The 26202-nt window shown below is 37.9% G+C and overlaps 4 protein-coding genes across 5 annotated transcripts in view; all 4 read left to right on the top strand.

The window, feature by feature from the left end:
* The first annotated feature begins 552 nt into the window (after nt 1-552).
* On the top strand, nt 553-5337 carry LOC101311489 (cell cycle checkpoint control protein RAD9A-like). The gene is made up of 11 exons (XM_004302349.1): nt 553-657; nt 1323-1442; nt 1534-1642; nt 2549-2800; nt 2876-2988; nt 3552-3616; nt 4135-4349; nt 4423-4579; nt 4857-4897; nt 4987-5140; nt 5307-5337. Exons 1-10 carry the CDS (start codon nt 553-555, stop codon nt 5127-5129), a joined length of 1320 nt encoding a protein of 439 aa, XP_004302397.1. The 3' UTR covers nt 5130-5140; nt 5307-5337.
* A 2269-nt stretch (nt 5338-7606) lies between these two features.
* LOC101311010 (protein RALF-like 33-like) lies at nt 7607-8619 on the top strand. 2 transcript variants are annotated; one of them, XM_004302348.1, is made up of 2 exons: nt 7607-8138; nt 8459-8619. In XM_004302348.1, the coding sequence occupies exons 1-2, from the start codon at nt 7825-7827 to the stop codon at nt 8463-8465; spliced, it is 321 nt and encodes a 106-aa protein (XP_004302396.1). In that variant the 5' UTR covers nt 7607-7824; the 3' UTR covers nt 8466-8619. The 2 variants fall into 2 exon arrangements, with proteins under 2 accessions (XP_004302396.1, XP_004302395.1); XM_004302347.1 differs by lacking the exon at nt 8459-8619 and having other exon boundaries at nt 7607-8289.
* An 8719-nt stretch (nt 8620-17338) lies between these two features.
* LOC101310715 (REF/SRPP-like protein At3g05500-like) lies at nt 17339-18884 on the top strand. Its single transcript, XM_004302346.1, has 3 exons — nt 17339-17553; nt 17668-17886; nt 18329-18884. Exons 1-3 carry the CDS (start codon nt 17515-17517, stop codon nt 18743-18745), a joined length of 675 nt encoding a protein of 224 aa, XP_004302394.1. The 5' UTR covers nt 17339-17514; the 3' UTR covers nt 18746-18884.
* A 4754-nt stretch (nt 18885-23638) lies between these two features.
* The window catches only part of LOC101310428 ((-)-alpha-pinene synthase-like), a 4292-nt gene continuing 1728 nt past the window's right edge, over nt 23639-26202 (top strand). Inside the window, exons 1-4 of the mRNA XM_004302345.1 lie at nt 23639-23803; nt 23900-24179; nt 24377-24770; nt 24864-25082. Of these exons, the coding sequence (XP_004302393.1) occupies nt 23669-23803; nt 23900-24179; nt 24377-24770; nt 24864-25082 (1028 nt within the window). The 5' untranslated portion in view covers nt 23639-23668. The remainder of the gene's footprint in view (nt 23804-23899; nt 24180-24376; nt 24771-24863; nt 25083-26202) is intronic.

The following is a 26202-nucleotide window of genomic DNA, read 5'->3' as shown; positions in this document are numbered from 1 at the left end:
ATTTAACAAAGAAAAATACAAATTAAAGAAATAAAACTTACAAGATTAGTTGTATTGTATAAAAAATAAGAAACATATTAAAAACAATAAAAAATAAGTAATTATTAGGGCCTAAAAAACTGGCTTTTAAGGCCGTGCCGTGCCGGGCCGGGCTTGGCCCTAAAGGGTTTAATAGGGCAGGGTCGGGTTTCATTTGCTTGACCCTTGCCCTACCCTAATTAAAAAAGGCTAGGGTCAGCCCGCCCTAACGGAGGGCCGGGTAAGGCTTCGGCCCTATAGGGTAGGACGGGTTTTAAGACAGGCTAAGGCCAAAGAACCAAATGATGAGGCCTACGACCACAGGTTTGCCTCGGATTCATCCCAAAACACAACAGTCCGGGCCCAGTCCTCTCGGATCCGGACCAAAACCCGACTCACACTATTTTAATTTCTAATTATTAATCATTATTTTTTAAGCTCCAATTTCCCATTCCATCTTCCCTAAATAAGTTCATATTCTCGCGCCTTCTTCTTCTTCCGTCTCTCTCTCTCTCTCTCTTCAGAGAGACGAACATGGAGATCGGCGTGAGCGGGAACGCCCTCAAGACCTTCGCCCGCTCCATCACGTGCCTCGCACGCGTCGGCAACGAGCTCGCCATCCAAGCCTCCTCTTCTCAGGTCTCCCAATCCTTTTCCCCCTTTCACTTTTCTCTCTTTTTAACCACTCCATTTTCTCTCTCTTAACCTCATAGTTCATCGATTATGTTTTACTCTTTCGATTTTTCTACTCGAAGAAATTAACTTAATTCACTCAGATAATGTTACTAGTTAAATTTTTTTTTTTTTTTGGATTAATATTGATCTCGGTGTGTAATTAGAGCAAGCTCTAAGATCTGCAGCTCGTTCAGTTATGGTAGTAACTTTCTGAATTTAATTTACTATCTGCTTAATTATGGTGAAAAATTGTTAGGGTTTTGCTTATGCAATTTTATGGGGTTTAGATGAGAAAAATGTATGTGTAGTTTGTTTAATTTCTTATGAGGTTTAAATGAATTGGAAGGAATTAGTGACAGTAGAGTTCTAAAAATAGTCATGTTTGGTTTAGTTGGCAGTAAATTGAACAAGGGCCAATAGAATAGGGAAATAACTGTTTGAATCTCGGATTCTTTGTGCTTTTGGTTTTCGATATGATTTCTTTAGTTAGTGTTTGTGTTCTTCGGTTTCGGGGATAAGAGCTTAATTTCGAGGTTCTTGGTAAATTAGTTGATTGGCTGCTATGTAGTTTGTTACTCACTTACTCTATATGTCAATGTTTGCTAAGGGTGTTGTTGCTGTCTATGCAGCTGGCTTTTCACACGCTCAATGCGTCGAGGTCTGCCTATCAGTCGATCACGTTTAAGCCTGACTTCTTTGATGTCTACAATGTTGCTGGTGACCTGGTGCAATGTAGTGTGCTTTTAAAGGTAAATGTATTAGTTTGAGCTGATTTTCAGTGTTTTACTGGTTTTTTTTTTTTTTTTTACCATGGCGTGGTTACTGTCTTGGTTTGTGCAGGCTGTTTGTGCTGTGCTGAGGACGCCTATAGGAAGCATAGATCATTTGAGTGTGAATTTGCCTGATGCCGATGCGTCAAAAGTGCAATGGACTTTAGAATGCTATAGTGGTAAGTTACATTTTGCAGATTGTATGTGTTGTTTATGCAGTTGCTTATAAATATCTGCAAAAGTGGAATATGCAAACTCATTTTGGGTCATATTACTTGTCATTGTATGTTATTACTGGAAGTGGAACTGTGGATGTCAAGAATAGGTTTATGGTATAATTCCCAGATGTATTCTTCTCCAAACTGGAGGATATTTATACTAGTACAGATTAACCTATTGCTAAGTATGAAAGGGGAATACAATAGTAGAGCTATGTATGAAAGATAAATGATGTTTCATTAACTACACAAGTGATTCTGTCAGTTGTTGGAGCAGTAGTCCAGATTTGCTGCTTGAATGAAGCAGCTCACTCAACAGTGGAAGCATGGTTAATTGGTTATGTACTTTGGAAGCATTGCTGGGGTTATGTCTATTGTCCTTAGGAGTTCCAGGCCCACCTATTACTGTACACTTGACTTGTATAGCTTACCTTTGTGTGCTCTATGTCAGATGATAGTGTGCTTTGTTAGCCTTGTTCCTTTAATCAAGGATCAGGCTACTGTATGAGATGTAAAGGTGATGATGATGTCTGTTCCATCACTCAAACTTCTCTTATATATAGTGTAGGTCTGTAAACTTATTAGTTATCAAGAAATATCAGAAAAGCTTCCACAAGGTTTTGTGTCTTCTTTTCTTCAGTTAAAAAGTTTCATCAATTTTAGGGATTACTCTGTATATGTATAATAAAGTCATTGCTATCTCCAATCAAGAGGAGGCTTCTGAAACTGCTATTCATAGAATATGGAATCCCTTGAATTTTCTCATTTATGGGGGGTCATTCATGTCATAATAGAACTTACTGGTGCTTTTTTCCTCATGACATAATCTTCTTTCATTATTGTGTTCTGAACTCCATATATTTGCAGGTATGAGGAAATCCTATTGGATCATTTGCAATGTTGAACCCGACATACAACTTTTGGCACTTGATAGGACAAAATTCCCTAGCAGCCTAGTAGTGAGGCCTCGAGATCTCAACAGATTGCTAGCTAATTTTCAGTCATCACTTCAAGAGATTACTATCTTTGCGACAGAGCCAACTTCCTTACCTTCGGATGCAGCAAGTGAAATTGGAGGAAAAGCGGTTGAACTTAGAAGTTACATTGACCCAACCAAAGGTAATACAAGTTTTGATATTCTCATTTTAATCTTTTCACACAGAGGATGCTTATGCTTTAATTGTCTGATGGCAGATAATGACTCATTACTGCATACTCAATTATGGATAGACCCTACAGAAGAGTTTGTGCAGTATACCCACACGGGAAACCCTGTAGATGTGACTTTTGCCATGAAGGAGTTGAAGGTTAGTGGTTAACCGAGAAACATAAAGCTGGAGTTAGATTGAATATTTTTGGTAAATAAATATGGAGTAATTACAAAAAAAAAAAAAAAACTCATTTAATAGGAGTTCTTATATGAAATGAACACTCTAGCAGGAAGTTAAAGGGTAAACATCAGGATTCAGTGAGGCCATATAAGTGTAAATGATTCATCTAGAGCTCAAAGAATATTGCATATCCCACAACCATTATCATATTTGATTTACATAACCATCACAACATGATGAAAACTATCAGCAAAACGTTTTACTGAGCATGCTAAAAAATTTGTCATATTCTTACATGGGGACATCTAGACATTTTTGTGGAAGTAAAGTTCTCTAAAATGCTATTCAGTTTTTCTAGTTGGAGTTGAAAATGCAATCCTTCGGACATCCTTTTATAGTTATCATGTAGTGAAAAAGCACCGTCTTAATTGATCAGCCTTTTGTTCTTAGATACAGATGATATCAAGCTTATTACTTTCATTAGTTTTTATTAACTGTTTTGTTATTAATTCATTACTTCCTTTTGAAATTTATTTCAGGCATTTCTCTCGTTCTGTGAAGGCTGTGAAGTTGAAATTCACTTGTACTTTGAGAAGTCTGGAGAGTAAGATATTTATGATTTCTTTCTATTTAAATTTCCTCCATTTGCATTTTTTTCTTCCATATCCAATAGTGAGTTTCTAGCTTCAAGCTAATATGTCTGTCATTAGCTGACCATGTTCGATATTAGCCACAAATTAGAGTACTACTCAAACCTAACCTGCTGTTTAGTGGTCAGCTTCCATATCCATATTCCAGAGTCCCTGTGCATCCTTTTGATGCCGATATATAAATGAGGATGTTCATTGACTCCCTCAGTACTCCAGGGTTAACCATGCTATATATCTCAGCTGGTTTCATAGTTCAATTCTCATTTTTGTTCCGGACTTCTATTTGACGTTATTGTGACTGGTCATCAGGAAGATGTTACATATCTTAGAATCAGTTTAATTAGTTGTCTTGTCAGCATGGTGTAGAGGATCATACAGTGATTACTAGATTCATAATCCATCTGTTTTACACTACTATCATGTACACCAAATGGTAACTTACAATTGGTTAATCATTTATTGGGGAATGCAGGCCTATTCTCATGGCACCAAGATTTGGTCTTGATGATTCATCCACTTCAAATTTTGATGCTACACTGGTACTTGCAACCATGCTAGCATCACAGCAAGGAGCTGCTGAAGTGCACATCCAGGATGAGAATGGCATGGGGTCAGAAGCGCAGCATCAAAGGACAAATGTCCCTGAGCATTCATCTGATCACACAAGAATGTGGTCTGATCTTACAGGTAACCAGTTTTCGGTGTTGTAATAGTGACAACAAGTTGCACGTCCATTGTCTAAAATCTCTTAGCTGTGCAGGAAGTGGTGCAAAAAATAGTAGTGGTGCAGAATTAGGCCAGGTTCAAGGGGAAAGAGATTTGAATGCCAGTGCACAGCGAGATATTCAGAGGTTTAACACAATGCATATATCAAAGGCTGCGTCTGCTGGGGGAAATGAGCCTGATGGTATTAACATGTATCCTTAATCTGACTTGCGTTTCATTGTGCTTTCAGTTGCTTATCTTATGACTTCTGGAAGCCTGTCTTTCTTTTTCTTTTTGTCCAAATCTCTCCTATCTGTTTCTATTATCAAAAAGAACCAAACCATGTCTTTATCAGTCTCTCTTCAGAGATATAAATACTAGCTCATCACAGCCCCTAGCTCCCAAAATGTTGTTTAGATGGTTGGACTAAAGTTACTTCATGATGTTGTTTGCCATTTTTGGTTTTATTCTCTTGACTGATTATGCTAGCTGCAACCCTGTTGGGAAGAATCATATGGAAGAGCCTCAAGGTTTGTGACAGAGCTAGTTAGGTTTCTCTTGCCTGTTTTGTACAATCCTCGTAAAAGTTACTAAAGCTTATGCATTCTGTTACTTGCAGATAGGTCAAATATCATTGGTAATGGCTTATCACAACGTCATCCGAGCAACTGGGTAGATGCAGATGAAGATGATAATGAAGAGGATGGCGAGGAGGATGAAATGTGCATCCAGTCAACACCACCTTACTATGAAGAACATTAGGATGCTTTTGGGTGAGATTATTATCTTCTTGACATAGAATCTTACCTCCTCTTCAATACGTTAGTGTAGTTCTAAATCATTTCAGCTACTCAGTTACGATCATTTCTCATGTTCATGTTATTTTTTATTAAAATTTCTCATGTCCATTTTGATTCTGAAATCTTGAAAATGTGGCAGGTAGGACCCATTAGATCCTAGTGGAAATGTGCTCTCTCTCAAATATGTCAAGTAAGATCCTAGTGGAAGCGTGTTCTCTCTCAAATTTGTCAAGTAAGATCCTAGTTGTAAGCAGTGTGCTCTCTACAAATCTCATCTGTCAAGTAAGATCTCTACATGATACTCTTTAAAAATGTGATTACAGTGCGTATGTGCCTCGTGACACAGCTGAACCAAATGTACATCCTTAGAATATCAGGGGATCTTTGTAATATATATTTCACTCTTTGTCGTTCTAGATCTTTTAACTGGTATTCGTAAGACTGAAACTTTGAACTGCTTATGATTTCTTAAGAATGTGATTATAGGGAGGACCCTTACCAATAACAGATTTGAAGAACATTTAGAATTATCATGGATATATTTCACTCTTTTGCGTTTAGATATTCGAATTGGCAGCATGCATGATGAGGTTAAATAAGGATTGAACATGAGTCTCTAAAATCATTGAGAAATTATGATGGGAGAAGAAGATTCAGGAGGGATGAGAGATTTTTGATTTTCTATAGATATTTTACCAGTACCCAATAATTGGTTGCGAAGGCAAAATAAAATAGTCTCCAGTGGAGAAAAGAAATATATATTTTTTCCAAATAAAAAGAAAATGATATTTATTTGGAATTCGGTAGGCTCCAGCTGGCTATAGGAGAAATTGGTTTCGGAACGCGCAAGCACCGCCCTAGCGATCTGTGGCTGGCCCACCTTTTCTTCTATCGGCCACGGCACGTAACAGTTCCCCTGTCCTGGGCTTTAACTAACGCAGTTTGTTTAACGTCTAAGACGTCTAAAGCGCGGGTGTCAACAAAATAAAATTTTAAACACTCCAAATGTCCAAAAATGAACAGAGAAAAATACTTGCATTTTAAGTATGAGAATAGGTATTGATCAGTTCGAATAGTTTCTCTATTACAAATCAAATTGCTCAATATCTCGAACTTTAGAAGCTCAAACACAAAATTGATTTCAAGTTCACTGGGATTGTATCAGGTTTGAGTCAAATACAAAAAAATGAGCAATTTAATTTGCATTTTAAGAGCTCGAACGCAAAATCGATTTTAGTTCACAGCTCTTTTTAGTTTGAGCTTTGAGGGATTCTGAAAGACATATTATACCACAAAATAGTAAGTGAGCTACACATTTTTGATGGAAGGATCCGAGTGAACTTGAAATCTGCGCTATAGTATGGGCATCAACATCAATGTATGGACTGATAGAGGATATTGTAATGTAGTATTATCTATAATGAAGAAAGAAACAAAACACAGAGTAAAAGGCCCGACGGTTGTATGTTGAAAAACAAATGCAAACGGCACACCATCAATAACGATGACGCCAATGGGATGGAGATTGAAGTCCGTTTCTTTATTCATGGCTGTTTTGATTTTCTGAGAGGGGTGAATTGTTTAATAGACCATATGGAGATTAGAGAAATACAGGTAGGATGATGATGATGATGATGATGATGAGGATAGTAGAGGAAGGAGAAAACGTGTTTCGGTTAACGATTCTTGGAGGGACTTGCCCCCCACTTGGGAATCGGAATCGGAATCGGAATCGGAGGTGTAAAACCAAGCTCGTATGCCCGTCTTTCTACTATTTTAGTCTCTGATCTCTCACTTTATTCTCTAAACTAGAGGGAGGGGGAGACAACCAGTCAACTATTCACATTTGATTCCTGAGAGTAGGTTGAGCTAAGAATATGCCCCTTGTTGTATCTCTTATTACTATGTTGCCATTTGAACTTGAATGAAAGATTGTCTCCGGCAAAATGAGAGAAACAATATTGACATGAAAAGCAAAATGTTTATGTCTTGTATATTTCGATGAAAAAAAACAATCCCACATCAAAGAAAAATAAACTTAAAAGAATTTTTTTTTAATATAACCTAAACCATAAGAATCGAAATTAGAAGTCGTGATGGGGTTCGTTCTTCCAACTAATAAATTAAAATAGAGTGATCGATATTTATAATTGCATTAGAAAGAAAGTTTGCTCACATTAAATGTGAGTAGAATTGAAGTCTCTTTTTCTCACGTCGCTAATCAAATTGCAACACCTAATTTTTAGTTGAACATAACTCGTTATGATTTATAAATGAGAACTGAACGAGAGTGATTAACGTGTCTTCAAAATCATTTCAAAATATGAATTAATAAAAGAAACTGAAAAACCTTAAATGGCACAATCGTAATAAGAGCTAACCCCAAAGCCATTTGGCCAAGTCGCTTATATTAAGTTGCGAGCTGCAGCCTGACGCTCTTATTAGTTTTTGGTCTAGTTGGCTCTGTTTCTCTCTCTCTTCTCTCTCTTGCTCACTGTTAAAGAACAAGAAGAGAAACAACACAGCATCAACAAAACATCAAAACCAGAAGATCACCAACATCACAGTGAAACTCAACACAGAGAAGAAGATCAAGCAACCAAAGCATTCAACTTCAATCAACACCCCAAAACCCAGAAGCAGCAAACAGAGCAAAAATGGCCAAGTTACTATACTCTGTAGCAATCCTCCTGATCTGGGCCACACTCTTTCTCATGGCTTCATCATCCACCATTGAAGCTGGTGGAGACCTCTCATGGATACCCACCACCGTCTCCGGCTTAGTCTCCGACGATGAGTTCGAGCTTGACTCAGAGATCAACCGGCGCATCTTAGCCACCAGCAATTACATCAGCTACGGTGCGCTGCAGAGGAACACAGTCCCCTGCTCCAGGCGCGGCGCTTCCTACTACAATTGCAAGCCTGGGGCTCAGGCCAACCCGTATAACCGCGGCTGCAGCGCCATTACAAGGTGCAGGAGTTAACTTTTTAACTTTGGAAATGGGGTGATGGTGTATTGTTGTTATTATTGATGGAATATATTGTTGTTTATGATCAAATCATATTTGAATATGATCTCTCATTCTCTCTGTAAAAGATTCATTTTATTGCTTAATTCTTTTGCTCAAGATCTAATAGTTCTGTGTATGGTTAATGCATCTCATCTAACTCACACAGTTTAATCCAATGCGGATTAAATTGGTCATGAGGGTTGGAAACTTGGAATATTTTGGGGACTTGAAAATCCCTCTTTACAATTTGAATGGTGGCTTTCTTCTGCTTTGTGTTTAGAGAATAGAAAGGTAACCCCAAGAGAGTTGATAGGAATATGAGGTAGACTAAGACATAAAGGAAGCTAACTACAGGGAAAAGGTGCATTCTTGAGTTGTGATGACAGTAAAGATTTAATTTTGAATGGGAAAGGTAGAATGTGAAGATGAATTTGATCAAATGGAGGAAGGGAATTGAGGATTTTCCCTTTCCCTGTGTTGTCTTTGGCATTTGGTAAGATGTCATTTGATTCAAAATTGTTGGTCTGTACTATGAATATCTTTGATGTTCTTACATAGTGGGTTTCCTTTTTCTTTCTAGCAGATTCTGAGGTCCATCAAATTTAAAGTTCTTGCTTTAAAGTGGGGTAGAAGAACTCAAAAAAGTGATGTACATGCAACAGAAGAACAAATTGAGTTTATTTTTCCTACCTTTTGCAAAAGAACATGAAAAAGATGGATATAATTCAAAAATCAGTAGAGATAGGGACAGCTTAACTTACTTCTCCTTTCATTTTTTCCCTAAATTTTCTATGAAGCTTATACCTATATTACCAGAGTTACATGGGCTACCATGGTTTGAGAAATGGTATGGAGAAGTTGCTCCTCTATGTTGGTTGATGTAGTGTAGATATATATGTTTGGTGTGTTGTGTGTTGCCTGTTGGTTAAGTAGTAATGTGCAGACTGAATATTGTTCTTGATGAAAGCTGCATGGAGATGCCCCTAGTTTGGTTTCTTTTGTTTTACCTATTTGTCATTCCTATAATCTCTTTGATGCAATTTTGCAAGTACCTTCTCTCCATACCTTCAATGAGTGAGTAGAAATTATAGTGTGATGTCTGTGTTTGGAACTTAGGATCATAATGGTCACAAAGTTAGAGCGTCAAATGGATCAACATTTTTCATCATCATTTTGAAGCTGCATATTCAAGTCTTCCATGTGATCTGCATGGAAATGAGCTATCAAAAGATGATCTTCCGGTCCTGATTCGAATGCTCTTCTTTAAATTTTGTTGGTGTATGTTGGGTTGTTTGTGATAGGTCATAGGTCCATCACATTCATCACCAACTGAGATGTGGATCAAGTTAGAGCCACTTGTGGTCCCTTTTGCCAAACATGACTTAGTTCAGTAATGACCCTCTCTAAGATTCCCCTTCCATCATTGAGTTATGATATCTCTATTAGGTAAACTGGTAAAGTTTAAATGTTTCATGGATGACCACGCTATGCAAAAGTAGATTCTTTTAGAACAGAACAGGTTCTGGGTGGGTAAAAGCTACACCAAAGTTGGGTTAAATCTGGGTTAAAACTTGAAGATAGATTCAGTTGGTTGCTCAGGAGGTTCAAATGTGTGAATGTATTTAATGTTTTTTTTTTTTTGAAATATTTAATGTTTCTTATCACTGACAAAATTTTAAACATTTTGCATTTGTTGCTACCTCGTGGTAAATGTGAGCAAAGGCTCTGAAATATCACTTCAAGATGATGATGCCTTGCCCTGTGGTTTATAGTCTTTAATTTTCCATCGGCCTGAAGGTTCAAGTCTTCACAGTCCCATTAAAGATAACATATGCTAAACATATAATTTACACAAATTGAGTCCAGGATTTCGGGGAGATCCCATGACAATGTCCTCACTTTTCTTGCAGTAATTCTGTATTTTTTTTCTCTTCCAACTTGATGAATCAGGAGTAGTTATTTTGCAGTCCGAGACTGCCATATCTTGATAAGCCAGCACAAGTTTAGAGCTTCCAGTAGACTAAAGAGTGAACTCATAATTGACTCACAAGTGAGTATCGATGAGAGCAATGAAACCGGTACTAACTCAGTCACACACGTCGGGAACTGACGGAAGTTTAGAATGACAACATAGGTCATCCATTTCATTCCTGAATAAACCAATTAAGTTGGCGATATTTGAGATTTGACTAGTGCTGACTGCTGTAGTGCTATAGAATTTTACAGCCCAATGAGTAAACCAGATTTGGAGCCCATCAACACAAAATGGGATATTCCCGTCATTTGAAATATTAGGGCTACGGCTCTGCTTCCCTCTATATAACAAAGTTCGATATTGGGCTCTTGCCTCCGTACTTAGCAGAGTAGCAGACACTCTGTTCTTCCCTCCTTCCACACTAAACGAAATGGAGAGAGATCTTGAAGAAGAAGAAATATTCACAACCGTAGATCAAGTTCTGCTAAAATTATGAGGTAAAGTTAATTGGTTTCGATCTTAGCTGTTTGTCTCTGATTTTAGTGTAAGCTTTGACAAGTATATACGATCAAATTGTACTTGGGCCGAAATGGTAACCCAGTATAGATAAAAATACCCAATTTTATGGGTTGTGCATGTTTATATGATAACTTTATCTAAGACTCTAAGAGCACTTATTATGTTATGTTGCATAATGCGTTAATTTCTGCATTTCTAGAATGGGAGGAATAGGAAAGATAATCTCAACAGTGTCTGGAATGGGAGGAACACGAAAGATAATCTCAGCAGTGTATTGGGATTGGGAGGACACTTAAAGGAAGAAACCTCTTGTTTGACGAATGTTCTTGGTGCTTGGAGGGATCTTCTGAGGTAATTTAAAGTGATGTTTGTATATGTTGATGCCACATGAATGGATGGCCAAACATGTGGATAGCTAAAATGCTAGCAAGATGCCAGCATTATGTCAAGGTGCAAAAATCTAGCAAGAAGCAAGCAAGAAAAGCTAGCAGAAGAAGCCAACAAGAATGTATTTGAAGCAATGTTCTAAAAGGCGCTAGGCGTTAGGCGGGAGGTAACCCACAGCCTAGAGCCTAGACAGCCTAGGCGAGGATTAGGCGAGGACTAGGCGATTTGTATTTTTTAAGATTTATTAATTAAAAATATATATTTTATGCAATTTAATATTTAAAAACGGTCAAATATAGATAAATTATTCAACATAATTTAGTCATACTCATTTATAAAATAAATTATAACTAAAATTTAGCATAACTTCCTGTAAAAGTGAGCAACAACAGCAATAAACATATACACTTCTAATTTTAAACACACAATTAACTATTATACTCTCATACTCCTCACAATATAACAATCCCACCACAAAAAGAAAACAAAAATAGTCGTAGAGCTTAGTAACCTAGGCGAGCAAGGCGGGCTAGGCGGCATTTAGGCGAGCTAGGCGGCCGCCTAATCGCCCACAGCCTGGCACAAAGGCCTGGAAGAAAAGCGAGGAGGCTTGTTGCAGCCTAGAGCCTAGGCGGGGACTAGGCAGTCCTAGGCGGGGCCTTTTAGAAGCTTGATTTGAAGTGATGATTTACTCATAAATTTTTTAAAAAAAATAAAAAATTGATGTATAGTTTATGGTTGTTCAGGTCCTTGTAGGTTTGGATCCATTATATTTCATTATATTTCTCATTTAAGTTATAGTTTGACTAGTTTAGTTTTATTCATGTGCGATGTTGACACTCAAGATACGAACTTATGATGTGACCTATCTTTGTTTGTATAAGCTGTGATGGAGTTTCTTTGTTTGCAGGATTTCTTTGTTACTGTGATGGAATTCTTTGTTAGCATGAAAAAATAATGCACCTTGCTACGCATCTGTTGTATATACAAGCTGTTAAGCAAGCAAACCATTCAGTGAGAAATTTACTTGTCTTGCTATATCCCTCTTGATACAATTTTATTCTTGAATCTCCCTTCTATCCGAAATGAGCTTTTGTAGCAAAAATCATCTACACTATTTGGCCATCAACATTTCGAACACCAGAAGAGTACTACACTTGTACCATATATGCGCGATACAGAGATTAAAAGGATAGATAGCATACATTACAAAGGAAATTTAACAGTACACAGACACAACAATTAACAATACGACCCAACAAACGGGTTTTGTTTCCTTAGGCAGTATCCTCAGAATCAGCTGGGGTATATGCTCCAGTATTACTACAAGAAAGTAAAGCATGAGGCTAAGTGTGACTTCAGACCATACCATTGCCCCTACCCTGGATCTGAGTGCTCAGCTATTGGGGATATATAGCTATTCTGGTTGACCATCTGATAGTTGATCACAAGGTTGATATGCACATTGGATGCAGCTTTGATCATCTTTATGTTAAGTCTACTCCCCGGGAGATAGAAAATGCAGCCAAGATGCTTATCATAAGTGAGAGTTTCACCCTTTAACTTGATTTTGTGTTATTTTTGTTACTTTGAAGGGATCAAATCAGTGGCCTTTCCTAATCCGAACTCGATCACTTCCCTATCAAGGGCTAACCCCAGCTTTCTGGTACTGTTGATCTGCTATAAGAATATTTATTTATTTACTAAAGTTTACATTAGGTTTTTTGGCCATTTTCGTGTACAATGTATACTAGAATTTTCCCTTTGGGTGAGGTATAGTTAATTGGTTTCGATCTCAACCATCTGGTGAGAAGTTTATATGTTCAAAATTGTACTCAGGCTGAAATGGTAACAGAGTATATATGAAAATATGCAGTTTTATGGGTTGTGCATGTGTATATGATAACTTCTTATATTGCAGGCTTTGATGGATTCAAAAGCGTTAATTTCTCCATTTCTGGAATGGGGGGATTAGGAAAGATAATTGAAGCAGTGTCCTGGGAGTGATTTCCAATAAAAGACTCAAAAGACACCAACAACAACAAGAGGTTGGTAGTACTTTAACTATTTGCATATGCTATACAGGTTTGTTTTGTTTTACGAGTGATTCTTGACTTGTATTTTTGGGTGATAAGCTGTTTCTGGGCAATCAAAGAAGCACAATCATCGGCGATCCTCAACTGCTCATGAACTAGATGTTCTCTGATGATCATGGGAGTCAGTTGAACTTTAGAAAATTAGATAAAAACCCAAAATACTAGACCTCCTTTAAAATAAACCCATACATATTTTCTCAAATAATTAGAGAGGAAAAAACCCAAAAAGTTGTCCTGTCCTGTTTCTCCATCTGAGATAAGGTTTCAATGATTTTGAGTAAGTCACCCTTCCATTTCATGAAACTGAAGGTGAAAAATGTAAAGCAGCCTTGGCTAGCAAATAATATTTGATGTATTTTTCAACTTCAAAGAAATTCATTTTAGTTTTGCTTCATTTCAGCCATCTTAAGGCGTTATTTGGTCTCTAGTCCTGACTAGAATTTACAAACTTAAAAGTGACCATTTTCAACTTAACGTTTTTGGAAGCATGCCCCTTGTCAAGCGTCTCACTGATCCCTTCAAAATAGAACATAACTCTAGCAAGCAAGTAGCTGAATTCAGACTGAAAAAGGGTTTGGAGGTGGATGTTGGTGTGTCATTGTTATTATTATTGATGGAACATATTGATGTTTATGATCAAATCATATATTTAATTCTTAATTCTTTTGAACATGATCTCTCTGTAAAAGATTCATTTTATTACTTAATTCTTTTGTTCAAGATCTGTGCTCTTAATAGTTTTATGTATATATGGTTTGTGTTTTCTAACTCACAATTCAACCCAATGTGGATTAATTTGGTCATGAGTCATGACTAGTGAGTTGGTTTGATTTTGGGGTGTTATTTATAGAAAATCCCTCTTTATTTGAATGGTGCTTTCTTCTGCTTTGTGTTTAGAGAATAGAAAGGTGACCCCAAGAGAGTTGATAGGAATATGAGGTAGACTAAGAATCTAAGATTAAAGGAAGCGAACTAGAGGGAAAAGGGGCATTCTTGAGTTGTGATGACAGTAAAGATGGGAAAGGAAGAATGTGAAGATGAATTTCATCAAATGGTGGAAGTGATCGAAATGGTGGTTGATCTGAATATTGTTCTTCCTGAAAGCTGAGTGGAGAAGCCTCTAGTTTGGTTTCTTTTGTTTTACGTATTTGTCATTGCCATAATCTCTAGTAGAAATTATAGTGTGAGGGACTATGTTAGAACCGTAATGGTCACAAGTTAGAGGGGATTGTGCAAAAGGTGATGCCACTGGCTTTACTTTCACTGTTCGATTTGATCGATCTGCAATAATACTGGGCAGAACAAGACTTAGTGCTAGCTGCAGAAACATCATATGATGATATCTCACAATGGCCCCCGCATATCGCCGTGAATCAAAATGATCGATCTCAACCTCAAGTCCTCAACCATTCAATCCCAAATGCCAAAACCTTTTCATGTGAGTGATTGAGTACCGTGTCAGCAATGCATTGACAGAGCATTGTACTGACAAGCTTTGAGAAAAGGAGATGCACGGTTCAGTTGTACATGTTTCAGTAATACTCCTCACCAATAATACTACGCACTGATCAGTGCACTCCCTTAGCTTGCACCAATGATACTTCACCTTTCTCAGACATGTGAACGAAAACAGGCATGACACCAATCGGTCGGTGGTGCAGTGATTCCTACGTACTACGTACTGGAGATGCTGAATAGATTGATGCATGATAAAAAGCAATGAGGTTCTGGTAGTCTCCAAGAGAGACCTAATTAAACTGGAAGCTAAAACTACTACTCAATTGCATTGAGATTTATGATAATTAAGCTACATACACCAGATTGTTCGGATTATCTACTGCAATATTAATTGTTCAAACTCCTACGCCACGAAGAAAGAAACTCGGGCTTTATGATTGTAAACTAAAAATCGGTGGCAACTTCTTTGGCAAATAATAGGAGATAGGATTGCTTTAACAAAGAAGTATTCCGTGCCGCGATTGGGAGTTTGGAACCCTAGAAATCAAACTTTAGAGATAGTAATGAACTACGTACACTGGAGGCTAGGATTGTGATAAATTATAAAGTTTAGGAATTAGAAATAGTTGATATATTATTTGTATCTTTATTCTATCAACAAATATGCGGTAGCACATCACAAACTGGATCAATTACCCTTTGATTTCTTTTTGCTTTTCTTATTTGTCATTGGCATAATCTCTTTGATACAATTTGTCAAGTACCTTTTCCCCATACCTTCAACGAGTGAGTATAAATTATAGTGTGAGCGTCTCTATGTTATGATCATAATGGTCACAAGTAGTTAGGAGGTGAAATGGATCAACATTTTCATCATCATTCTGAAGTTGCATATTCTAGTCTTCCATGTGATCTGCATGGAAATGAGCTATATCAAAAGATGATCTTCCTAATTTGAATTCTCTTCTTTAAATTTTGTTGGTGTATATATGTTGGTTTGTTACTTGTTAAATTAGGGCCATCACATTGATCACCAAGTGAGAAGTGGATCAAATTAGGGCTCAAACTAGAGCCATTTGTGGTCCCTTTTGCCAAACATAAGTTAGTTCAGCAATGACCCTCTTCAAGATTTCCTTCCATCATTGAGGTATGATACCTCTATTAGGTAAATGAGTAAACCAGATTGAGTACCGTGTCAGCAATGCATTGGACATAGCACTGTACGTACTGAAACACTTTGAGAAGAGGAGATGCACGACTCAGTTGTACATGTCTCAATAATACTACTCCCCAAGTCCTCAGCGTTCATGTTTCATGAACTCTGATCATGTTCATTTTTTACCGTCTTCTTTCTTACACGTACGTTATTCATAAAGGGTTGATTTTAAGTAGTTTTTGCAACTTCAGTGATGAAAATTGTTTCTGATCTATCGAGCGATCGATCATCGTACTCTTCTTCTTGACAAATTTGAGAGAATGCATCTGGTGGTTTTTGAAAGAGAATTACCAACCCTTTCCTTAATGGAATCCTAATCCTTTAGGGCAGTGACCGAAGGTGGCTCGGGTAAACTAGAGCTAACTCCATCCATGGAATGACAGAAATATGCTGCAAATATCTTGGCAATTAGCAAATGCAATGACCAAGTGAGAAGGACCTCAGTCATCCCAATTCAAGGGCATATTTGAATTATTGGTGCAATCTAAGGGAGTACTGCACTGATCAGTGCATGGTCCATGGCACTTGATACTTCACCTTTCTCAGACGTGTGATGTGAACGAACACAGACAATTGGCTGTGCATGCAGTTATTGCTACGTACTACGTACCGGAGATGCTGAATAGATCGATGCAGGATAAAAAGCAATGAGGATTTGTTAGTCATCCAGAGAGACCTAAACTACTGGAAGCTAGCTTACTACTAAAATATTAGTTGGACCTGGAAACTCAATTGCCTTGAGATTTATGATAATTAAGTTACATATACCAGATTGTTGGGATTATCCACTGCAATATTAATTGTTCAAACTCTTGAGCCACGAAGAAACTTACTCAGGCTTTGTAATTGTAAACTCGCTAACTATCCATTATATGCTTTAATCTGGGTTTAACTTGAAGATAGTCTCATCAGTTTGGTTGCTCCATCAGGTGGTTCAAATGTGTAATTGTATTTAATGTTTCAGAACACTGCAAAAATTGAAGGAGAATGTGAGCAACGCTCTCTCACCCAAAGCACATAGCCCCTCTTGCATCCTTCGTTTAAATCGAAAAGCTGAAACAAAAAACAACAGATGAAAACATGAGCAACAGGGAGGGTCGAACAGATCCTCCAAGTTTTTGTCTTTTTTAAAGGTGGGACCCTCCATCCTGCGCAGGCCCACTACACTGGGCTCCGCCTAGCCACATTCGGGCTCGGCCAAGCCCACTGAAACCCAATTTGCCTATGTTTCGCCCCAGCCCAAAATTGCTAGGAGGAAGGAGGTGGGTCCACCATGCGACCCAATCACCTTCTCGAAGCCTCCCTTCCCGCGCAAGTCACAACCACCCATTGAAACATTCCAAAACTTCATCCTCTCTAACCCTACCAGCCTCACGCCGTTACCCTCCCCAGAGACGACTTAAGTCTTTAGAGTCAACCCCTCCCACAAGTAAACGGCGGTAAACTAACGGACGTGGTCGTTAAGCCAGCAGAATATAACGCGCCTTGGCAGTTGCGTTGGCTCAAATCGACCCAACGCGTCCCGATCTTCTTCTTCGTCACGAAAATTCTTAGTTGTTAAGAAACCGCTCTGACTCTTTTCTCCTATAAAACCCTCCTCTTCTTCATTTTACTCACAAAATCAAATTCCAAAACCCTAATTTCTAATTCCCAATTCCCAACAGCAAAAAGAACCAATTTTGATCATGGCCCAACAAGATTCAACCGTGCAGGAACCACAAATGGTAATTTCCTTTCTTTTCTGCTGTGAATTTTTTTGTTTGATTTTAGGGTTTAATTTTTGTTTCAAGTTTTGGGGGTTTTGTTTTAATTGAATTGAATTTGGGGGTTTTGTGCAGAAGGAGGAGCAGAGTCTCAAGTATTTGGGATTTGTGCAAAACGCCGCCGTTGCGTCCGGGGTGTGCGTTTCGAAAGCGTACGGGTATGCCAAGGAGAGGTCTGGTCCTTTGAAGAATGGGGTTGATTCTGTGGAGGGGAAGGTCAAGACCGTTGTTGGACCGGTTTATGTCAAGTACCAGGAAGCCTCGGCCCAAATTCTCACCTTTGTCGATTGCAAGGTACACCCTTTTGTTGGTTGTAAGATTTTGTTTTTGAATTTTGATTGCAGAAGTTTTAATTTGCGTAGGTAAAACTTGGGTTTCTTTTTATTGATTGATATTGGTTGTGAAGTGAAACTTGTGAATTGATTTTGGGTTTTATGTAGTTTGTTCGTTCAAAGGAGTAGTGCTTCTACAATTGTTAGACTTCAGGTTTTGCGGTTGAGATTTATATGTTTTACTCGATAAGATTAATGCCTTTCCTTAGAAGTGTTGGGTCTCTTGTAGTCTTCGTTGACGAATAATTTGAGTGAATCGATAGATGCAATTTTTTTTTTTTTTTTTTTATGAGCATGCAGGTCTTTGTTTAATGGATGCCTTGATTAAGATACTTCTGATGGTCTGAAGATTCTAATTGTTTTATGGAATGTGTAATTGATTGTGGTTATTTAAACTTGTTCAGGTTGATGAATCTGTGACCAGGGCTGCCAAGCTAGACGTGCGTCCAGTGATCAGGCAGGCCTCCTCCAAAGCCTTATCAGTTGCTCAGAAGGCACCAGAGGCGGCTTGCACAGCTGCTAAATCTGCCTACACCAAGTATGAACCAAAAGCTGAGGAATGTGCTGCTTCTGCGTGGCGAAAGCTGAATGAACTCCCCGTCTTCCCTAAGGTGGCGGAGGTGGTTGTGCCAGCTGCAGCATATTGTTCTGAAAAGTACAATGAGACTGTGCAACACACTGCCGAGAAGGGGTACAGAGTTGCTGCCTATATGCCTTTGGTTCCCACAGAGAGAATCGCCAAGGTCTTCGGAGAGAAGGTGCCTGAACCAGAGCCAGTGATTGCAGCAAGTCATGGGGAGACTGATATTGCTGTTCAATAAGTACTTGTTTTTATTTGAGTTGTGATGTTACAATATTAGATCTGGTAATAATTAACAGGAAAAACAACATATATGTAAGGATTGGGCATAGTTTTTCAAGCTTGCCAAACATTTATATATACATTTTTTTGTTTCTCTTATCTTTCGTCTTTCTGGGTATGATATGCTATTTGTGGATGAATCATGAACCTGACTCGAACAAAGTACAATTCGTGTATGTTTCCGCTTGACACAATCGTTTCAGCTTTTTTTCTTTTTCTTTTATGGGCCTGTGTGTTACATTTGCCTAAACTAGGTTCTACTCTTGGTTCATTCCACTCATAAATTTCCACCGCTTTTGAACAAAACCTCATTTCCGCAAAATAAGCAATATAGCCCCATAGCTCAATACCAAACTGGGCCTAACAATAAAAACCTACACATTTGATAAATGTCACTCAGTCAAAATCCAACCCTGTCACATTTACTTGGAGTTGGTACTCAAGAACTTCGACCATTTTTTCATCATGCAATCAAAGTGATTTTAATTTGGCATCTAAACCCAGCGACTCTATTTGATACCATCTCCACAATCATCATAACCCCAAACTTACCCACATTAATATCCAACAATTGTTGAGCTTGTTAAGCATAAGCCTTGTTTATACTTTGAAGAGCTTGTTGAGGTTCCGGTACGGTTTGGGAAGGTTCCGAAGAAAAGGTCTCCTAAGAAGAAAGGTCGTCCGCGAGGTAGCCGCAATAAGAAGGGTTCTATTGGTGGGATTACTGAGTTGTCGGATTCCATGGCGCCTAGCTTGGTCAGTGCTGAGGAGTCCGAGACTGAGGAAGGTTAGGCTCGCAGCGTAGTGAGGAATGATCCTTATGAAATTCATGCATTCTCTCTCTTTCTATTCATTCGATGACAGGTACACCATTGGGTCTTAGACCTTAATCGATTGAAAGTCAAGGGGTTGTCTGAGTTTGGTAGGTTCATTTGCTTTTTTACTTTTTTTTGTTTTTTTGTTTTGGCAACATTTTGTTTGCTTTTTAGGATAGTTAATAATATGATTGTTTTAGTGATTGTTGGTAGTATAGGTTGGTCTGCGTTTGCAACCCTTTGTGTGTTGTTTCTTTTCATAGTTGGTAGTTGTTTGTATAGTCTTTGGACTATTCATGATTGACCGTTTTTGTCGTCATGATCTTTGATCAATGAAACTTTATTTTTCCTTAAAAAATATCCAACAATTGTTCAATACATAGCTATATTTTAAAACGAGGTATAGTTCCAAACTTACCCAAATTCCTCTTGGGTTTATTTGGTTAAAATCAAGTTACTAGTAAAAAAACTTCGAAGTGCCAAAGTAGGGTTAGAATATGTTCCATAGAATCTATGTGTATGTGTGTTTCCATATAGCAAGTGACATTGTGAGAAATGTTTAAATTAATGAATTAGTTTTCCCTCCATCAGTATATTTTTATGTACTTCCTCTATTTGTCTGGCAAAAGATCTAGAATTCTAGATCAATTCGCTTCCTGCATTTCAATGTATGTTTACCTACCCTAACTCCCTTGTCATCATGTTCCTTCGACACCAAGCCACGAAATATTTCTAGGCAAACTTATTAATTAACAACAAATAAATCACAAAATAGGCTATCATATAGTTAATTTGGTGCCACGAATGGTATGATTTCACAATATGTCACATAGATCGGGAGGACACGGTTCCTCACACTGATGTCAACCAATCCCAACTGTTTCACAATTCTTGGTCACCCAACACCAAAACATGTCAACTGCCATTGTAAACCGTTATGTGAGTTTATGTGTCTGTATGTTTAAAGTGCAGTTTGACATTTACTTATTCGATTATGGGTACTCACGCGTGGACTTCCCCCCCCCCCCCCCCTAATTTGTTTGGTTTTGGTTCTTGGGTATGGTTTGTAGTCCTCTTTCGGGCAGCCTCAACTTTATCACGGCTTTGGTTTAGATGGTCGATTGCATGGTGTTGTTTGGTGGGAGTTCTTCCTCTTAGTCGTGGGTTTCCATATGATTTGTGCATTGAGATTTGGTAGGCATCAAGTACTCAGGCAGCACTTCTCACTTACTCACAGCTGCTGCGGCGATGGCGACAACAATGTCAGCATGCATGGGTGGTGTATGTGGTAGATTTGTTAGTATTCTTGTATTTATGTTTTCTGTTGTAGGGTATTCGGTCCATAGTTTAGCGAGCTGTTGGTTTTATTTTACTTTTTCTATTTTGATCAACTTAGAGACTCATACTCTTTAGTATTAGTTTTTCAGTCTTGCGTTCGCAAATTCTGTAATTTGAGTTTACCCATGAGTAATGAATTATTCATTTATCTTTAAAAAAAAAAAAAAAAAAAAACTACTACACCACCTTTAACACGATTAAGATTGGAAAACAAAATAAAGTTTAAAGGTCTAGCTTATGACTCAAAATGACTGAAAATCAACTAAATCAAGGCATCAAGCTATCAGCTATGCAGCTCCAGTACGTACTTTCTTCCCTTTCATTTTACCCTTTCAAGACAAAATATGAACCTTACATGATCGGGGTTCCATTCATGCAAATTAATGGAAGGACCCATGTATACGTGCATGTGTACATTTATTGATTTATATCTCCCTCGTGTTAGGTGCCCAACAATAAACAATCTCATTCTCAAATTAAGATTTTTAATCATGTCACAAAGTCATACGAAACGTTAAACAGATGGTGTCTTACCTCCAACCAATCTATCAATCAATTGATCACCATATTATCACCATTATAGATAAAATCAAGTTAACTAATTAATTAATTAATATACTAATAGGAATAATGAATCATGCCGATCCACAAACATATCATATCTAGACCGAATCTAAGAATTTTGATCGAAATAGGAAACCAGGGTCTTGTCACTTTTGAGATATAATTTAAAAAAACAACCACTTGGTCATTATACATATCTTTGGGCTGATGTAGGTCTTTTATGCTACGTAGCACGGAAACGGGAGCGAGAGCGCGGAAGCGGAAGCGTCCGGAAGCGCGGAAGCGTTATTTTCTAAAATTTGGAAACTTGGAAGCGTTTTGGAAGCGTTATAATAAAATAATATATATATATAATTATGTTAAAAAAAAATTGTCAGTGTTTCTTACACGAAAACATAATAAAAAGTTTAATCTAATCTATAATGCCTAATATTGTACAGAAAACAAATCTATCCGTCACAAAGTAGTGATTGAAATATAATTGTTAGAAGAACATACTTTTCAACGAGTGAAAACCCATATTGAAGAGACAAGGGCAGCACTCCAACAGCACTGCAAACTGCAATCAGCAAATCAAAAACTTAAATCTAACATCAAGCAACTCCAAATATCCACATAAGAAAGAAAACAACTTACCACTATAACGTCACTCACAATCTGAAAACAACAATCAACTGCAACTAAAGCACAACCAGGGGTTCCCCAAAGTTGACCTGCCTAGCAACAATGCTGTCAAAGCCAATATTACATTACAGCACTAAAATGAAAACACATGACTCATAATTTCTAGCAACGCAGATTGCGCTGCATCCTAAACAGCAGCAGCACCAAGACCAAAAGGCAAAACCATATATCGCTAGACACAAACTTTCACTAACTGTGCCTGTCATCATTGATTAATCAACCATTAACCTGCTTGCTTATGCGCATAAATTCCAAAACCTCATTCCCACCCAAACACCAATAATCCGAAATCCACAAAATTGAAGAGAAAAAGAAATTACCTTGAACAGTATCTTCGGGAGAAGAGAACTCTTCGATGTCGTCTTCAACGCTCCAAAACGGCGTCGTCGGGAGCTCCCGCTTCTCTGGCAGGCCTCGCTTCAGCCGCTTGAGCGCCCGCGGCGGCTCGATCTGCGGCTCAGGGACTTGATCGAGATCAGTGTCCACCGGAAGCGGAGGAGTGGAGCTGGGCGGAGGAGCTGTTTGGAGCTCCGATTCGAACCCGAAATCGAGTCCGAGAGAGAAAGATGGAGGTTCGTAGTCAGAGAAGATGGGTGTGAAAAAGAAGGAGACGGAGGAGATGGAGGAAGGCCTTGACCGAGAGCAGAAGAAGGTTTTGTTTTGCTAAAAATCAAAAATACCCTCACGCTTCCGTGTTATTTTCTAGGGCGAAGCTTCCAATCTGGAAGCGCGCGCTTCCGCCGCGTTTCCAACCAGACAATTTCCGGAATCGCGCTTCCGTGCGCTTCCGCGCGCTTCCGGCGCGCTTCCGCTTCCGAAGCGCGAAACGTGACCCCTGGCGCGCTTCCGTGCTTCCTAGCTTTTATGTTTCCGATGATGAGAGTGAAGCAAAACACCGCGGAGGATGATTTTCTTAAGTCCCTTAAAGTCTCAAAATAAAAAATCAAAAATGACCACCTAGCAGAAGATGCTTCTTAAGTCTCTTAAAGTCTCAAAATAAAAAATTGAAAACCAAACGAGCTCATAAGACCTTTACTCAACCATCACATGTGTACAAGTTGGTAAAAGCCTAAGTGTAAAACCTCTATACCTAGGTTTGATCTCAGCTGATGCTAATTAGAGTTTAAATCCTAATTTATTCTTGATGACCAAGAAGGAAGAAGTGTTTTAACATGATCACACGGCGCGGATTAATCTTTGGGTCTGAAAAACTTTGAATGATATCGTGTCGTTGATACTCTAAAAAAAAAAAAACCAAAGACCTTTACTCTACGTGCAACCGTCTTTTCCATAGACTAGTTTTTGGACCCCTGTGAAACACGTGAAAAATATTGCAAAGTATTTTACTATCTAGCTTCAAGTGGCACTGGAAAAGTTTAGCTAATAATAATTGAATGAAGCGCCCGTTTGCCTATATAAAGCAGCATATCAGACTCCAGTACACAGATATCACATAATTAAAGAAGCAAGCAATTTAGATCATGTCAATGATTACAGAACCTTCCCTATCAAGTCCAGTTCCACAGATTGCTATGCCTGAAATTGTTCGCCCCATAGCCAATTTTCAACCAAGCATTTGGGGAGATCAGTTCCTCAACTATGATTCTCAAGACATTGTAATGAACTTGTTCTTTATGTACACTCTGTTTGCAGATTTATATGGTTAATTTTGACTAATCTTTTACGTTTTATTGATTTTTTTTTTGTTGCAGAAGACTGGGGCCTTTTGGCAACAACAGGTCGAGGAGCTGAAAGTAAACGTGAAGAGTAAAGTGTTTACAAATGAATGTGATTTTGCGCTTCGACTCAAGTTGATCGATGCAATCCAACGCCTTGGAGTGGCATACCATTTTGAAGAAGAGATAGCAGATGCATTGCGACACATCCATGCTACATATCGTGATCAGGATCACTTCAATGATGATAGCGATCTTTCCACTGTTGCATTATGTTTTCGTTTGCTAAGGCAACATGGATATGAAATCTCATCCGGTACGTACAATTTTTAATGTAAAAATTTTGTTTTCGTCGCCTAAGTTTTTTCGTTACCAGGTTGAGGCCACGACTCTTAGGCAACGAAAAATGTTTGTCTCTTAAGTCTTTTATTCTAGTAGTGTAGGGTAATTGTATGTTTTATAAATATGTTCTTATGCTAGTCCATGGTGTCCATTTATCTTTTAATTAAGCAGATATGTTCAACAAGTTCAAAGACGAAAATGGTAGCTTCAAAGAAGGGTTAGTTGCCGATGGGTGTGCTATGCTGAGCCTCTACGAAGCTGCACATCTTAAGGTCCATGGAGAAAACATACTAGAAGAGGCTCTTGTTTTCACCACTGCTCACCTCGAGTCAGCAAAATCCAGTGCATGTTATTCAACACAAATGACTGAACAAATAACTCAAGCCTTGGTGAGACCTCTGCGAACAAGTCTAGAGAGGATATGCGCCAAGCGTCACATGTCAGTCTATCAACTCGAAGATGACGCCGCACTCATCAAACACAACGAAACATTACTGAAACTTGCAAAGATGGATTTCAATCTTGTTCAGTTCTTACACAAGAAGGAGTTGTGTGAGATTACTAGGTAAGTAATTACGTTATATGAGTAACTCGAAACTTTATCAAGTTTACATCAAATGTACGAACTGAACTAATTTCTATATGTTTGATATATTAGGTGGTGGAAAGAACTAGACTTTGAAAGGAAATTACCTTTTGCAAGAGACAGGAAGGTGGAGTTGTTCTTTTGGATAGTGGGAGTATATTTTGAACCACAGTACTCTATTGGCAGGATCTTTATGACCAAAGTGGCTATCCTGCTAACTGTTATGGATGATATCTATGATGCATATGGTACATTTGAAGAACTCGTCGTCTTCACTGAAGCAATTGACAGGTTCAATATATAAATATTCGTATTTTTTTTTGAAAGGGTTATAAATATTTGTAGTTGTTAATGTATCCATGTGTTCAAGAATCTTAGTATTTACATATATTCTTATGATCATTATGATTATGTTTGAGAAATTTAGATAAATAACCAATTTTAAGCCTCTAAGTTGATTTTTAATCTTGTTTTTTTAGATAGATGAAAAATGACCATATAAAGAGAGCAAAAGTCTTATTTACCCTTTTTAAATTCTTTTTCTGTTTGGGGTTTGAAATTATACTTCCACCAAAACTTTTCATATTTTTATTCCTTTCTATTCACCAATGCAAACTCCTCTTGTTTTTTTTTCTTTTCTTTTCTTTTCTTTTCTTTTATCGCATATAACAAAAGAAAACATAGAGCACCATGTTTCAAACCCAAAACTCTGTTTGAGAAACAGGGCATAGGAATTAAGAAGAATAAATTTGCTGCTAAATATATGTGTAGAGCAAGTTCAATGTCATCAAAACCAAATTGAAACGGAGAGGCTGATATTACTTTTGGATTGCAAACCTCATAGAGATAAGATTTTCTTTTTAGCTGTTAGATAGTGTTGTCCAAGCATGTAAATCAAGAGATTTCAATTCTTTCTATCAAATTGTCGAAAACATAATAGGGCTTGCGGAAGTTAAAGATCATACTCAATTCACTTAAACTCCGAAATATTGGTCAAGAATTTCGACGAGATGAAAAATAATCTCAAGACCACAAATTCGTCATTATCTTGATGGATACTTACAGAGAAATAAAATCATGGTGTATTTTATAACCAAATTTGTATTTTTTTTCACCCTGCAAAATTGCAAACTTGGGTCCTTGTGCAAGGATCATTCCATTAAGTTGGCAAAGGACTCTAGTCTTTCGTTTTGACGAGTTTTTCTTCAGCTAGTGTTGATTGCAAGAGTAATGGCTGCAGCCTTGGATATTCCTGTATTCTTGAATTGAGATAGACAATGATAGGATTTTTTTTCTTTTAGGGGGTGTATTGTATATGGAATTAGTGGAAGTTTTAAAGAAGTCTATGGAATTTGAAAGTCTAGGTGTATTCAATACTGACTTTTAAAAATCTATCAAAGTCTGGGTGTAT

This window comes from Fragaria vesca, linkage group LG6 (genome assembly GCF_000184155.1).
Source record: "Fragaria vesca subsp. vesca linkage group LG6, FraVesHawaii_1.0, whole genome shotgun sequence".
Lineage (NCBI taxonomy): Eukaryota > Viridiplantae > Streptophyta > Magnoliopsida > Rosales > Rosaceae > Fragaria > Fragaria vesca.
This window is presented reverse-complemented; position numbering and strand designations above follow the sequence as displayed.

Coding starts and splice junctions, on each gene's coding strand:
- LOC101311010 (XM_004302347.1), top strand. CDS start 7,825: ATGGCCAAGTTACTATACTCTGTAGCAATCCTCCTGATCTGGGCCACA.
- LOC101310715 (XM_004302346.1), top strand. CDS start 17,515: ATGGCCCAACAAGATTCAACCGTGCAGGAACCACAAATG. Junction 17,554..17,667: donor CCGTGCAGGAACCACAAATG/GTAATTTCCTTT, acceptor GGTTTTGTGCAG/AAGGAGGAGCAGAGTCTCAA. Junction 17,887..18,328: donor TCACCTTTGTCGATTGCAAG/GTACACCCTTTT, acceptor AAACTTGTTCAG/GTTGATGAATCTGTGACCAG.
- LOC101311489 (XM_004302349.1), top strand. CDS start 553: ATGGAGATCGGCGTGAGCGGGAACGCCCTCAAGACCTTCGCCCGCTCC. Junction 4,350..4,422: donor AATGTGGTCTGATCTTACAG/GTAACCAGTTTT, acceptor TTAGCTGTGCAG/GAAGTGGTGCAAAAAATAGT. Junction 4,898..4,986: donor TCATATGGAAGAGCCTCAAG/GTTTGTGACAGA, acceptor TGTTACTTGCAG/ATAGGTCAAATATCATTGGT.